The 15,643-nt window shown below is 45.9% G+C and overlaps 1 protein-coding gene across 10 annotated transcripts in view; it reads left to right on the plus strand.

The window, feature by feature from the left end:
* Positions 1-15,643, plus strand: part of LOC135899974 (irregular chiasm C-roughest protein-like) — an 872,345-nt gene that overhangs the window by 788,407 nt on the left and 68,295 nt on the right. Inside the window, exon 1 of one of the 10 annotated variants that reach the window (XM_065429393.1) lies at positions 12,761-12,782. The exons of the other annotated variants lie outside the window; for them this stretch is intronic. Within the exon in view, the coding sequence (XP_065285465.1) occupies positions 12,776-12,782 (7 nt within the window). The 5' untranslated portion in view covers positions 12,761-12,775. Of the gene's footprint in view, positions 1-12,760; positions 12,783-15,643 lie in introns of those variants that run through there. 10 annotated transcript variants of the gene reach the window in all.

A 15,643-nucleotide genomic window follows, 5' to 3' on the forward strand; every position in this document is an offset into this window, starting at 1 on the left:
GAGTTGATGGACCAAACTTTTACCGTGAACCGCGATTTAAATGCTGGAACATTGTTTACTTAATTTTAAGTTAAACCAAACAGCTCGAAAGAGCAGATTTGATAAATTATTCAAATAACAGACGTTTCTCCGCGATTGTACAAGGCACGTTCATGGCGCAGAAAACATTCTACCTTGAACTGGCAAAAGACGAGTCGCTTTTAATTTTGGTATCGTGGCATGGTGGCGAATTCGGACCTTTTTTTTTTCTTATGACAAATGCGCTTTCAACGTGCAATGTTGTCTTGTGTAGCTTAAGCTACGATGTATTATCCATTTCGCGATGTTCATGAACGATGCTACGAATAGATTTGCTTCGCCTGCCGCAAGTTGTGGTGCTCACTTAGAATAAAGATATGCTGTGGTGACATATATATATATATATATATATATATATATATATATATATATATATATATATATATATATATATATATATATATAGAGAGAGAGAGAGAGAGAGAGAGAGAGGTAACGTAGATCTGTATACGTAGCAGTAATTAATGCAAAAACAAAATACTTAAGTTCCTCGTCACAAATCACACGGGGACTATTCCGCAGAAATTTGTCCAAAGGATTGCTTGTAGATTGCTTGTACGCAATGCGTGCAAATGTCTAAGTAATCTTTAGTTTGTATATACTGATCAACAAGTGAAAAGCGACGGGTGCGACCAAGGTGTTAGAAGCGTGTGCGACACTGTTTTGACAGATAAAAAATCACCGCGTGCGCACTACGTACAGATTTATAACCCACGATGCTGAAACGTGCGGCCCCGTTGCGCATCACTGGTTTAATCCTGACGGTTCATTAAACTACGCCTTGGTAGGCTGCCGGATCCTCGGCATGCAGTTGCTGCTTGCGGTCGGCTGCACAAGTCTGTTCTTGTGACTGGGCTGCAGCATCGGCACGGCGTAGACGAGCTCGTTCCCGCTTTTTCTCGAGGGGTTGCTGATCGAAACCTGCCTGCTCCTCAAAAGTACGTATGACGCGTTGCCAACTCATTTCGGAGCAGGAGAGAAACTGCGGCGCGCGAGCGCCTTTGCGACGGAGAGCAACGACGTCACTGCTGGCGCAGCCAATCGCGTGTATCTCTTTTTTTTTCGCACATGCGCATGGGGGTTGCGCCGGAGGAGTTTTTGGCGTACAGACGACAGACGGACGGACGGACAGGTGAATTGGCTAGGGATATACAGCTTTGATGTAAAACAAAATAAACCCAGATGCTTTGGTTCAAGCTGCATGTACCTAAAGCCAAAACCTTAAGTATGGTTTTATTCAACAAAACATATGGCCCTATTCCTACTACAGCCCAGTCTAAAGGTGTGGGTTGGTCTCGAAACTATTGCAGTCTAAAACAACACACCACATGGCACACTAATGCGCCCAAAAATTCCTTATCTTTCTTCAATGTCGACCATGCACTGTTCACTCGACTTTTATTCAAAACATTTTCCTTACTAGCTTGACAAATTAAGAGCATCTTGCTGCAACCAAAACTTTGCTGTGGACCCACCCTTTTGAGTTTATCTCATGCTCATAAGGCTGTTGTATATATACCGCAGAGTGTTTTATGTAAGCATCTCTGTGCAAGCGCTCTGGTTATGAAAATTAACTTTGTCCCTCATTTATCTGAATGAGGCCCAAGAGACTGAGGGTAAATGGTGACACTCGTTTAGAAATAAGTTATGTTGAATTCGGCAAATCGCACTTCCACACGCCAGGGCGCCCTGGGGCGACAATGATTGGATGAAACGGCGCATTGGGGCGTACCGCTTAGATTTGCCGAATTCGGCATTATTCATGCGAAAACATCAAATGGCCCCTGAGCGAAAAAGCTCGCGTCTGTAGCAGCGAAGCGGCGCTTAAATTCCCATTGACTGCGACACTACGTCACGTGCGCGCCTGGACGGAGCAGAGCTGATGAAAGAGAGGACCTGCTGGCGCGCTGGCGCGCCAGTTGTGGCGCGAGGGGAGATGGGCATAGTCGCGACGCCATGTCATCCTCGTTCTTGGAGGCCTGTGTTATCCGCGCGTTCATTGCCTACGCAAGCTCTCGCCTGCGTTTCAACTTCGCCTTGGTAATCGCTATAAGAAACTCTTGTATTAAAGAAGAGGATAAATTCTGAAGCAAAAACGTTCGCGGTAGTGAGTCTCGAATCTACGACCCCATGCTGAGAAGCCGAGTGGCTTACCTACTGGGCTAAACCAGCGCCTCCTAGATAGCCAGCCTGCCAAGCGTCTCAACGCGCTCGCTTGCCCGCGAGGAGTTGATTACTCGAAGGACCGCTCAGTGGCGTTCACATTAGTGAACGCCACTAATTCACAACTCAATTCACAACTCAGAAGTGCTTAGGTGACCTGTGATTTTTACAGCAAAGCTGTATATCTATACCGTCCATGGAAATTTTCGTGGCGTAAGCAAAACACTCCCCTTAAGTGGGCCGATTCCAGAGACAGTGCAATGCCGGGCCGACCCGCGACGGAGGTGAAGCAGGCGTTATGCAATCTTCATACGTGCGCCCATCTTGAATGTAGTGCTTGCCGGGCCAACCCGCAGTGGAGGTGCAGTTCGCCATTATGGGCCCACATACACAACTTTTCTGCTCATCCTTCTGCACGGAGTGGAAGGGCACTGAGATTCTTTTTTTTGCTATCATTATGAGCTGTCGGCTCTTACCTCTTGCTGTTGATAGTACTGCTTTATCTCAAGCTCTAGCGTAATTGGCTTTCTACCTTCGCAGGAAGACTGGCCGTTGTTTTAGCATGAGTATGGCAGATGGTCCTTGATATGATATATTTTGCTTTTGATTGCGAGCCACTATGTACTAATTGCCTGCTTGAGCACCACCCTTCTTGGGATAAAAGCTTGACCATTGTAGCCTCCTTCATCACGACGTGTTCTAGGTTGTCGGCACTAGCTTTCTTCTCGATTGGTAACATTAATTCATATTCTGATAGACGTCATTAACTGGGCGGAGCTACGGCGAGGATTCGAAGCAGGGCATTGCCGCGGCTATTAAGAGTCCATCACATTTGGTGAGAGAAAAAAAAAAGAGTTTTAAACCATTCTCTGTTAGAGTATAGCACCCATATGTATGCAATTACCTTCCCTGCTGTCTGGGAACTGACTTGGTTCTGCAGAACCACTACGCATAGATAGCGGCAAGCGCTTCAAGCGCATGAACACGTAGATATTAGATGCACGGCTGTAGCGCGAGTTTATAACATAGACCTTGCGTTCATCAAGTCATCTTAACGAAGTCACATTGTTGCATTTTTGGGCCTTCGTCATGCGTTCATGCAATTTCATCTGACATAGATAGGTAGATAGATACATTCAGCTACGGAATCAGTTGTAGAGACTGAAAGCACTCCATGCACTTACATATATGGGATAAGGTTCAATGAGTGTTGACAACTACTCACAAAAATAGATCAACATGGAAAAATGAAAAGCAAACAAATGGTAGATGGCGTGACGTCACACTTAAAGGAGAGGTTGAAAAAGAAGAATGAAAGTACGAACGCGAACACCCTCAGTACAAAGTAAAATAATAATGTTAATAATAAAAGTTCAAACACAGAAAAGTTGCTTTAAACGTGGTCCACCATTCCCACCTTCACTAACTTCCTCCGATAATATCAGCTTCTTGCAAAGGCGAGGCTACACTACACGGCTGAGGACGTGCGGGTTGTGCTCACTTCTTGTGCTCCGTTGTTGTGCGTTGTGTTGCGAATAAACAAAGTGGCCGCGTTTCTTGCGCCAGGATGGCCAACATTCTCCACAGCCGGAGAATTTCCCGCGTTGCCACGTTCCTTGTGCACACGGAAGAATGCGCTCTGCGTGCGCCAGTCACAGCTCCCTCGCATCCAGCCAGCCGGCGCATCGCGAAATCGGCTGCGCGAAACAGCACGACGAAATCGCACCTCTCTCTTGCGGCGCCTGCTCACCCTGGCAGCACGTTCCCGCACAAAACTTCCTCTATCGGTGTCAGCATTCGCGCTGTATTCTTGCCGCCCCTCCTTTGCTCCTTTCGCTTTCCACGGTGTGTTTTTCTTTTTGCAGCTGAAGGGGGCGAGCCTACTTTCATTTTCCCCGTTTGTTCCGAACACCACACGCTGCGTTATCCCCGTAGTCGAGACTTTTGTTCACGCCTCAAACCTACTATTGGGCTTCGAACGTTCGCAATATCACACAAATGTTTCAAACTTCGGAAGCACACGTCTATATAAGGGCCTGCAATTGTTTGTTCTTGCGGTACGTTACCCATTATACGGGCGTACGAGCAGAATGTCCTCTCAACGGCTTTGAATTCATGGCTTAAAAGCACCAGGGGAAAGTTTTACGTGCCTGGTAATCTTTATAACCTACAAGTTTCCCCATATAGCATAGAAGTCGCCAGGTGCGCGAGTGGAGCGTCAAGCTCGTGACCGCCTGTGAGTTTGTAAGAAATATTGACTTTTTGAGAGAGATTGTCCCAGCTGCCGGCAGTTTATTAAGCCTCGCAGATATGGTAGTCCCGCCACTGAGCGCGGTGCCAGCTCCTGTTAATCGTGGAATAAATTTTAATCTTCTCGCATTAGGTGCACATACAAGACTTGCTTTACGAAATGCTCGTGCGTGCTTCTTAGTGTATGGTATGGAATCGGTTTTATGCGAGTATTTTGTCTTTAGGAAGTAGTGTCCATTTTCGGCACCTTTAACGCTTTCGAAAAGAAGAAAATTGAAACCTGCGAAGCGCAAAGTAAGCACCAGTAACCACAAGGTGCAAACACCAGTAAATTATTTTGTGATTTCCAATCACTGTCCAATATTTACCGCTATATTATTAAAGCCCCTAAATAAGGAAGACGCATTCTGAAGCAATTTCTATTCACACAAAATTCGTCACGCCCACCTAGCTGCGCTCCTTCTGACCTACGTACGATGCACGGTCACGGCTGCTACGTAGCCATCCAGCGGAAACGCGATAGTGAACTTCGTTTTATGCCACTACATCGATAGAAAGTAAAGACCAGGGCTTCAAGCATGCCAGTGGCCACTGCTCATGCGCATTTTACCTTTACCGGGCGCCTGCAATTGCTTATTTTTTTCATTTACATGGCTTAATTTTGCAGACTGTAATAGACGCGCCTCCACTTCGAATTTCCATTGAAGTATTTGTCCAGCTCTCGCTGCAGCTTGGTTATATACGGATATCAGTTACTGAACATTTACTGGGCAATTAACATTTACTGGACAAATTTACTGAAAACTAGTTTCTCTTGAGGAGGCGAGAAGAAGTGAAGTAACAATGAAAACATTACTAATGACATATATAACATGTCTAACGGAGTCATTTGAAGCTGGTGGAAAGCACAAGAACAGAAAGAACAAAGGAGAACCTCACATTTCTCTGGGACTGACGTTAGGGAGTGCGGCGTGCCCTAGTACTTTTGTTTCACCACCCCAATGGAGGAGGGCTCGAAGTTGAGTGCGTTGCGCGTTTCCCGGCATTACGACTGGCTCATGGACTGAGCTTCCCACTGAGCCTTGGACGTCGGGTCGAGGTTCTCGGGGGCTTATGCTGCGCTCCTCCGCCTGTACACATTGCCACGCTGCGCCTGACCGAAACTGCGCAGTGTGCCGGCAGATAAAGCTGGGCGCTCGACAAGTAATTGAGCATGCGACCATCTTCAGGCACGGCTGTCTATTAGCGCATGTGTGCACAATAGGCGAGAACTGGCACGGCAGCAGCACTGCGACGTACGGCGCCTCGTACATCACAGAACACCATGTGGCTTTTGCACCAAGGCGTCATAACGTTATCCTTTTCGCCCCACGTTGTCTGCACAAGTGTTTGTAACCAAATCATAACGACGTCAGTCACCGCGCCGTTGGTCTAGAAAAAATTCAGAGCCATTACACTCGGTGAAGGTGGATGACCAGTGGAGCTGTATATGTGGTGATAAATGTGTTAATAATAAATATGTTGATTGAGAGTGAAAGACTCATACCACAATAAATTTATTTCTTTCAAGATTTCTTTATTGTTTTACTAACTTGCATACTAAAAGTTTTTTTTAATTTTCACCTTCTTTTGTTTGCTTTCCTGGATTTATTATTTGGTCATCAAGGTGATTCGCTTTATGATGGCTATGATATACGGCCAGTACCTCTGTGGCGACATTGGAAAGGTTCTTGGTTCTTGGAAAGGTCTATATACGACCCATGACGTGCCGTGGGCGCACTGATGTTTGTGTAACATTGACTACTGAACCTTTCCAAGAGAAACGCCACGAACCGCTTTCCGTCTCACCGAGACACGTCTATGCTGAAATCACCTGTAATTACGATGGGAGTGGAGTCGGTAGGGATGATCAAACTAAGGCTGCATACGCGACGTTTGCGGCATGATCTTCGTCCGTACTACGTGCTGCCCGCCGTCGCCACGCTCATTCCCGCTTCTCTTCAAGATGGTGCTCGTCGTAGGCGCGCTGTTCTTCCGCAGTCCTCACCGCAGGCGGCCTGTCAATTGCACGGGTGGAAGGGAACTGAGATAAGGTTACGTGGTTTGCCCGTGACGTCAAACCGCAATCCATACTAAGTAGTTTGTATTCCGGTTTTACTTTTTTTTAGTACGATATTTTTTTTTTGTGACAACATATTTTGATACTTCTCGCGATTAAACGCAGCTAGGGCATGCTCGGCGATGCGCTTTCGCTTTATGCTCTAGCTCTTTTAGCTCTGGTGTGGGCGCCATCTTTACTGCATACGCCAAGAAACCGCCAGAACCTAGTCTATAAGAGATCCGCTGTAAAAATGCGCATGCAAGTCATTGCCCTCAGCTTAAGTTTCCTTTACAGTTGAACAGTCTATGCACTCAGGCTTGCAGCATCGCTTTTAGTTCAACATGGCATGCAGTTGACACCGTATTTTTGCGTGCCTTTAAAGGCTGCAAAATAATGTTCAATTTTCAAGCGGAGCTAGCCGAATTCTTTCTCAAGCAAGAGTGTGCCCTCGGGGTGTTCGTGTCATCTGACTTTCTTAAACTCTCTACAGTAGTCACACGAGCGCAGTTGCTTTATTCGCCGGTTTCCTTATGAAGTACCTTGTGGTATTTTCTCGCGCACGTGTAGAAGAGAAAAGCTTTTGTTGGGGATTTTTTTTCTTGCTTGGTAGGCGCCGAGCGTGTCTCCACGCACTTCCCAAGTCGATCGCTGTTTCGCTATGCCGGGCACGTACCCCGTAGCATTCGTGGATTCCGCCAGTTTCAGTGCGCGCGCGTTACACGCCTTGTTTCAGGCACGCGAGAGATGACGCCACCAGCTTTCCTTTCGTCGTTTCTTATTTCCAGCCAACAAATGCGCGAGGCTTGCGTGGGTGCGCCGCGCGCTGCGTGCCGCAGGCGCTCCACTCTGATTGAATTCGTCTTCGAGGTGCTCGGAAAAAAAAAAAGAAATGAGCCTCACGAGTTTGTAGCTCTGCATCGAAACTTGGATCACGGAACGCCAACATTTTGTATATAGGCAGGGAAATGAGGGCATTTTCTTTTTCTCTGTTTATTTTACAATATCGTTTATGGGAAGGAGTTGCTTGCATTTTGACGCCTTGAACGGATTGCTGTTGTGCGTGGTTTTATATTTTTCAGGTTCCTAAGAAATATAAACAACCTCTTCAATATAAACGTTTTCGTGCGTTATATATCTATTCGTGCTCTTGCGTAGTCCGTTTTCCTTCCGAATCTGTAAGTAAACGCGCGTCTTGTGATACTCAGTAAAACGTTATCAGTCACATCCTTTCTATTGGATAAGCCGAGCCAGATGCTTTTGGTTCTTTCCCTATATAGGCTGCAATTTCATCCTTTTATATTTTTGTAGGCTACTGTTGCAAAAAATTCACCCAGAACACCTAGAGAAAAGAAAAACACAACAAAAGATAAAGCGGTCTCATTCAGAGACAAATCTTTATTTCTAGTTCTAATGCAATGTCGTAAGGTAAATACCGAACAAGCAGAACTACAACACAAATCACTCGAATGATGGGGCTGGTCTTGCAGAGTAATTGAACTGATAAATACTAGCAAAATATATCGATGACACGCCTGTCAGCTAATAGCATCCCTTTCATTTTAGTAATATAACATGGCCTTCAAGAAGTTGCATGACCGTGTTTGAATACAAACTGACGTTGCGTGTAGTTACAGTGGGCAAAACGCTGTGGAGGCCGCACCTTTATATTTGCTTCAGCATTGGTGAGGCAACTGATTGGAATTAGAATTCAGTAAAAAGGAAGCCCTAGGGATTTCTACTAAATTATAAACACCAGAGATTTTAGTTCGTTTTATTCCTATGAATTTTTTCACCATCAAGATTGACCTCGGTAACTATTGTGAAGACAACAGTCCCCTTTTTATTGATTGATTGATTGATTGATTGATTGATTGATTGATTGATTGATTGATTGATTGATTGATTGATTGATTGATTGATTGCGTTTGACGACGCAAAGATACATATGCGCAACAAAGGACAGCGCGGTATCCGCAGAAATACCTCGGTGCTTGGCGTACTAAATTTCATGCCTGTCAAAGCGCATCCGCCACATCCGGTATTAGAGCGCGATACCTCACCTTTCTTAGCGAAACGGCGTAGACATAGTTTCGATGGGGAGGGTACGAACTGAAATAAAAATACCGCTCCAGTTTTTGTACTGTATGCATTTTAATGCACTTGTAATAATTCGTGGGACTAATACATTTTTATGCACTGTCGCCCAAGCAAATGTACGGTCTGAAAAATTTTCATAGACGTGCTATGCGTGCTCTAAAGTACAGCTTCAGTGTCTACATTAGAGAAGTACTGAATCACCCCTCGGGCTTGGCTAAATAACACAGTTCAGGGGTAGCATATGCTGCTATGAACAACTTAGCCTAAATTTGTAGTCGCGCGCGGCGCGTGGAGCTCGCAAGCGGAACGCAAAGTGACCTTTTCCTCAAGCGCTCTCTTTTCAACAGAAGCCTGCTCCCTACTCTTTTCTAGACGATTCGTGTCGTAATATAGCAGGTTCCCACGCAGCTGCGATTGGCCAAAAGCTGAGATCAGTCAAGGTGTTTGGATAAGTGCGCTTCGTCCTCCTGTTACTGTGCACATTTATTGACGCAGTTTTGTAAAAAAAAACTGAAGTAAGCGAAATTCTGCTTCATAATTTCGATGAGAAATACATACTACCGTAAGAAACCGACCATTGACTGCTCATGTTCGGCCTCGGTCGCCCGCGTAGGAATTAAACTTTTGTCGTCCTGCTTATTAGTGCCGAAGCTGCCGGGTCTCGCTGATTTCGACTAGTTTTCAACATTCAGCTAGCCTCTAACCACGCGATACTTAAGTCCAGACCACAGGCACACTTGTGAACGTGCGCTCACTCCTGGCCGCTCTTCGTTAGACGTCTTGGCAGACTTCGTATTAAACTATTGATCGTGCTTCAAAATGCGTTAGTTGGATATGGCTACTATCAGTCGGCCATGCAGGTGCAGGAAAAAGCTGGTCTACGCCATATAGCACGGCCAGAGTGGAGTATGTGAGCGCGTGCGCGCACTCAAACCGTGTCGTGCACAAAGTAAACGCTGCGTAGAGGCACAACAGTTGCATGTATCAGGTCTGCTGCGTAGCGCAGATACCGTGGCCCTCCGCGGGCTGCCGCGACGAGTCCGCTGGCTGAGCTCACTGTGGCTCGCTGAGGATAGTCGCGTTTGGCTACGTTAGGTGCGTCGTAGGTGGCTAAATTGTAAGTAGTGACGTTTACGTTAACACCCAAAATAAAGTCTTAACTGCGCGCCATGGTGACGTCGAGTAGGAGGAGCGTTGTAAGCACGCCCCATTCCACCGCAGCCTTTGCAGTGCAAGGCATTGAACTGGGAACGGGAGAACAGCGAACGGGATCGTACCCGTCCTTTGATAGCCAGTAACTCCTCTTCTTCTGAACCCACTGAAGCACCTCTTGCAGTAAAATATTCCTGAAATAGTCTACTTTCACTTCACATGCATTTCTTGACTTCGATAAAGAGTGGTTCAGGATCCGCCGTGGTTGCTCAGTGGCTATGGTGTTGGGCTGCTGAGCACGAAGTCGCGGAATCGAATCACGGCCATGGCGGCCACATTTTGATGGATGCGAAATGCGAAAACACCCGTGTACTTACATTTAGGTGCACGGTAAAGATCCCCAGGTGGTCGAAATTTCCGGAGTCCTCCACTACGGCGTGCCTCATAATCAGAAAGTGGTTTTGGTACGTAAAACCCCATAATTTAAAAAGTGGTTCAGGGCCCCTTTAAGCACTCGTTCGTTCTTCCGAAAGAGTTACTGGATTTTTAGGCTTCTCCGCTTCCTTCAGAGCTCCGTGCATTTTCTAAAACACACTTTTCTGCTGCCCTCTTCTTGGTATTCTGGGCTGGTTATGTACGGAACACAAAAAGCTGTTTCAGATGAAGCTATTCGCATCGCATCCAGCGTTGTGCAAACATGGACCCGTGTGTGGTCATCCCCTCTGTTGTTCCACCTGGAACCCATCGAGACCACAAACGTCCACGCAAGCCTTTCTTCGCCATCGTGGCAAGCTGCGCCGGCGGTAAGAGCAACGCCCGTGTGAATAATGTATGACGGGGTTGTGTGGGCACTCATCGGCTCTACGAACAATGTGCTGCATACACAGCCGAGCTCTTCCAACGGCTTGCTTTGATTATTTTGGTATAACCGACCCGCTGCATTACTACGCAGCCACATCGTGATACGTGGCTGTTTGTTTCATCCGGCCATCCTTGTTCTGATACGCAGTGTTTCTTGCCAGGCTTGAGACGTGGGGCAAGCATGAAAGAGGTGCCGACGGATCCGCAGGAAACGGATACTCGTGTAAAGAAACGCGCAGCTGCGCTCCAAAGCCATGTAGAAGTGTGCTTACGCACTCGGATAAACCTGTTATGTTCCTATAGTATCTTCGCATAGCGTAGCCGGCGCAAGTGATTGTACAGACGTGATGATGCGGCAGGGAGGGGGGGGGGGGAAGAGAGTATCAGTCGCCCGCTATTCGTGTCTGAAATACGCGCAGCAGTGCTAACTTGACCTGCGCGTTTTCCAAGCTGCCGAGCCACGTCTACGCCGGTTCATACATGAATTAAACGTGCCTGGATTAGTGCGACGAAGTCCCCACAGCAAACATCGCTATCGCTACTGTACAACGCGTTGCACGCGTGAATCATTAATTAGACTCTGCGGGAGTACCAATGCGAGCGCTTTCCATCTACGGTTGGTTTCACGGCTCTTGTCGCATCGTTGGCGAATCCTGAAACAGCCCCGTCTGACGGCTGCAAACTGGCGTTTCCATGGTAAGCTCCGTATCACCGCGGGCCTGAAAGTACAGCTTGTCCTACGTCCTATACCGGGGTCCTCGTGTGCGGCCCCCGGTATGCAATCACCGTCATTAGTCGCTGTGGCGGTCGCCGGCAAGTGTTTGATCATCGGCAAGAACTATGCCGCATGTAGTCGCGGTGCGATTAGATCAGACTTGGACCACTCCTTTCGTGTTCGGGCACATGGTAGACGTGTTTACGTTTATAAGTAAACTATTACGGTTTATCGTCGCACCATAATTATAACCAGGGACATATGTCGTTTTTCGCTACCTACGTGCTGTTTTTTATTTATGTGTGTGTGTTTGCTAATTTTTGCTACGTTGTGTCAAGTTATCCTTTCAAATAAACAACGCGTATTATTAACCAGTTTATCGGTTCCCATTTCCAGCATCTTTGTCTTTAGGGGAGCTCATATATTTCACTCAAGGTGGTAAGTGGTGCGACATGCTCGATCACCATGATTCTATACAATCTCAAGTTGATTTTGCTGTGCATGAGGTTACACAAAACGCCAAGAAGCTTGTCGTGATGCGATCATGGGGCGATGCACTTGCGGAGAAGACGGTGTGTCAGCCTAGTACGCGAGCCTAACTCAACTCTCGATTAGGTGCATTTTGTTCTTAGCTTTGCAGCTGACATGAACCCTAGCGCTTCGACGTTTACCAGCGTGTTGGCTGACCGGAGCTTTCGATAACCGTATAGTTGTGACAGTGACCTCATCGAACTGCCTCCTAAAGTTAGCATACAAGGATATCCGCCACTTGTTTTTGTTTGGCCCCGTCGAAATGGCTCAGCTGTGTCCACGTGTCTGTGATAAATATAAAAACTTGCACGGGTGTAGGAATAGGTATCTCTGGTAATAAGAGACGCTTGCTGCAAGCGTGGTGTGAAATTTACTTGGTGGAAGCCCTATATTTGAATATGAATTGTTGCTTGAAAGAGTGAGGTGATAAAAGCTCTCTAAAGTTAGGGAAAAATTAAGCTACGCACTGGTCTTCGCACTGCAAGGCCTATGAATGCCAAGCTTTCTTCTTTGCTATAGATATTCAGGTAAGGAGGAAGAATGAAGTTCCAATCGAAATTATAAAAGCGCACTACGTAAAAAATGACATCATCATCATCATCATCATCATCATCATCGTCGTCGTCGTCGTCGTCGTCGTCGCCATCGTTGTTGTTGTGGCTATTATTATTATTATTATTATTATTATTATTATTATTATTATTATTCATATATATATTTAATTCTGTATTTATTTCAATACTCCAATGTCATTCCGGCGTTACAGGGAGGAGTGGTGTTACAAGTTCAATATGGCACTTCAACATTGAAGTTATGATCGACGCGGGATGAAAGGTAACAAGGTGGCGAGAACAATGTGCGTTTCAGTTTAGAATTCGTAAAGAAGATTTTATACCATTATATTATACCATTAACAACCAGGTGATTGACAATACTGATTCGTTAAAATACCTTGGTGTTTATATTTCATCTGATTTAGCTTGGTCCACTCACGTTAATAGCGTATCAAATTCCGCTAACCATGTGCTTGGATAACTCCATCGTAACCTTGCTCTGAATGTCTCCTTCTGGTAAATTACTCGCCTACATAGCGTTTATCCGACCTAAGCTTGAATACGCCAGTGCTATTTTTGATCCTCACCAAATTAACCTGATTAATGTTCTGGAATTCGTTCAACATCGCGCGACAAGATTCATAGTTTCCGAATATTCTCGTGGTTCAAGCATCTCCACCCTGAAAACCCAGCTTAACCGTTCCACTCTTGTTTCCCGCCGCAGAATCGCACAGCTTCGCCTGCATCACAAGGTTTTCAATTTTTTGCCCATTGAAAATAAGTACATCAGAGGAGCACACCGAATTCCTCGCACTGCCCATCCCAATGCAGTGTATCCTGAGCGTGCCCGCACCACTACTTTCCAGCAATCGTTTTTTCTGCGCACTGCTCGAGACTGGAATGACCTGCCAGCCGGAACCACTATTACAATCGATTCACAGTGTTTTAAGTGAACCATTGAAGCACGCCATGAAGTTTCGCGATAACCGCGTGCGCCGTATGTACGCCCACCCCTCATGTAATGTCCCTCGTGGCCCTTGAGGAACCAATAAATAAATAAATAAATAAATAAATAAATAAATAAATAAATAAGTGAGAGATACATGGGAGTGGGCTGCTCTCTTGTGATAGAAAGGTTATGGACGTCTAGACAAATTTTTCTTGAATACTAGTGGTGCAAAAATAATTAGCAACAATGAACTGAACTTAACGGTTTTGGATGACTTCTAGAGCCTTTACAAGTGTAGATGAGTGAGGATCCCAGACTGAAGGAGCCTACTCGGACTCGAGCTTCGACGTGACTAAAGCTTCATCGTCGTCATTATTATTATTATTATTATTATTATTATTATTATTATTATTATTATTATTATTATTATTATTATTATTATTAGGTTTCGACACGTACAAAATTGAAAAAGAGAAAAGTCACAAGCAGGCTGGCAACTTCCACATGAAGGAGCACTGTTAAAAAAGAGAGGGGAGAAACACAGAAATGAAGGTAGGAAGAATGGGAGAAAAGTTAGAAGAACGAACACAATCACAGACCTGTAAAACTGTAGTAAAACAATGACGAAGGATTGACTATGGCACTGGAAACAATATAATCATTGCAGGAAATATTTAAACAAATAGAAAAAACTAACGTCCTTCGCCTCGTCACTCAGAAGCACAGAACAGAAGCACAGAACAAAAGTACGGTACAAGGGGAGCGTGATGCTATCCTCTTCATGCATGCCACAGCACACCAGCCATGAACACGAACTGCCACAATTCAAGCTTAATTTTTTCCTGGGGCTGCCAGAAATTGGGACGACCTGTCCTGCAATGCCGCTGCCATCACATGTCATTCAGAATTTTTGGAAACTGTTCAAACTTGTATTTCATTGTAACACCTGCCTCTTCTTATGTATACATGTTAGCCACCCCTTATGTAATGCCCCGAACGGGGTCCTTACGTTAGTGAGTTAGGCGCAATGTGTCTGGTTACGTAACGACTGGTCCTTATACCGTGAATAAGGCATTAACGATGGTCGTTTAAGTGGACGAGTTTTCAAGCTTCGCTTCTTCGATTGAAAGTTCGTCCACTTATTGCCTCACTCGGGTCGGCGTCGGTGTTGCCGTACGAAAAAAAAAAATATATGCAGATTCCACGCACTGGGGGAATCGATGTAAGCGAAGCTTTCTGAGGTGTTCGCTTTGATTGACGATAAATAATTTCTTTAAAGTATTGTCCAACACGAGAGTGGTGAGTTGATGTTAAACGTTGCCTTGCGTGCACCACTGCTGTTTGCCTGTTTAGTACACAAAACCATTAGGGGATAGGTGTTTGCTTGAGGCGTTGTTGTGCGCCATACTTCATAACCTTTGAGAGGGTTGAGCATTGTCATTGCCTTACATGGCACATCGCATCGTGGCAGAAGCACTAAACTTGAATTGGGTCATGGGGCTGGTACGTGCCGAAACCACAATCGGATTATGAGGCAGGCTGTAGTGGCGCACTCGGGATTAATTTTGGCAACTTGTCCCTAAATAAAAGTGCGCGAGCGTTCTTTTTATTTCGCCCCCATCGAAATGCGACTGTCTCGGTTAAAACCGCAACCTCGAGCAATGCCATAGCCACAAAGCTATTGCGGCGGGCACAGAGTGTTGATTTGACGTGCAACCGCTTCCGTTATGTCGCCTAGACCCAGCAGTGCGCTTTAATTAACCTGCCTCTGCTTCTGCACGCCCTGCATAAGCTGTTCGCTAGATATATTTGCATTGTTTTATTCTTAAGAAATGGCAAAAGCGCACCGTACCCTACTTTGAACTTAAGTTTATCCAGTGTTTTCTCGCCTTATCACGTCGCATTTTCTGCTATTCTGCCGAAGAGCAGACTGCGATGAAGGAACGGCAGCGAGAGCCAGCTGCGCGTCGTGCGTTTGGCAGAAGAACAGGCGGCGTTTGATGAACACCACCGGGAACTCGCTTGAAAAAGGGCTCGGCGTTGACGTGCAGATTTTGCCGTGAGGAAGCGTGAAGCCAAAGCTTTGCGATAAAGTAGAGCCGCGGATCACGAGCTTCGCTTGCACCCCTCTTCACAGTAGTGGAACAGTCAATTTCCTGCTTTTTTTTGCTTACAATACACTAACGCGCAGG

The sequence above is a fragment of the Dermacentor albipictus genome, chromosome 4, assembly GCF_038994185.2.
Source record: "Dermacentor albipictus isolate Rhodes 1998 colony chromosome 4, USDA_Dalb.pri_finalv2, whole genome shotgun sequence".
Classification (NCBI taxonomy): Eukaryota; Metazoa; Arthropoda; class Arachnida; order Ixodida; family Ixodidae; genus Dermacentor; species Dermacentor albipictus.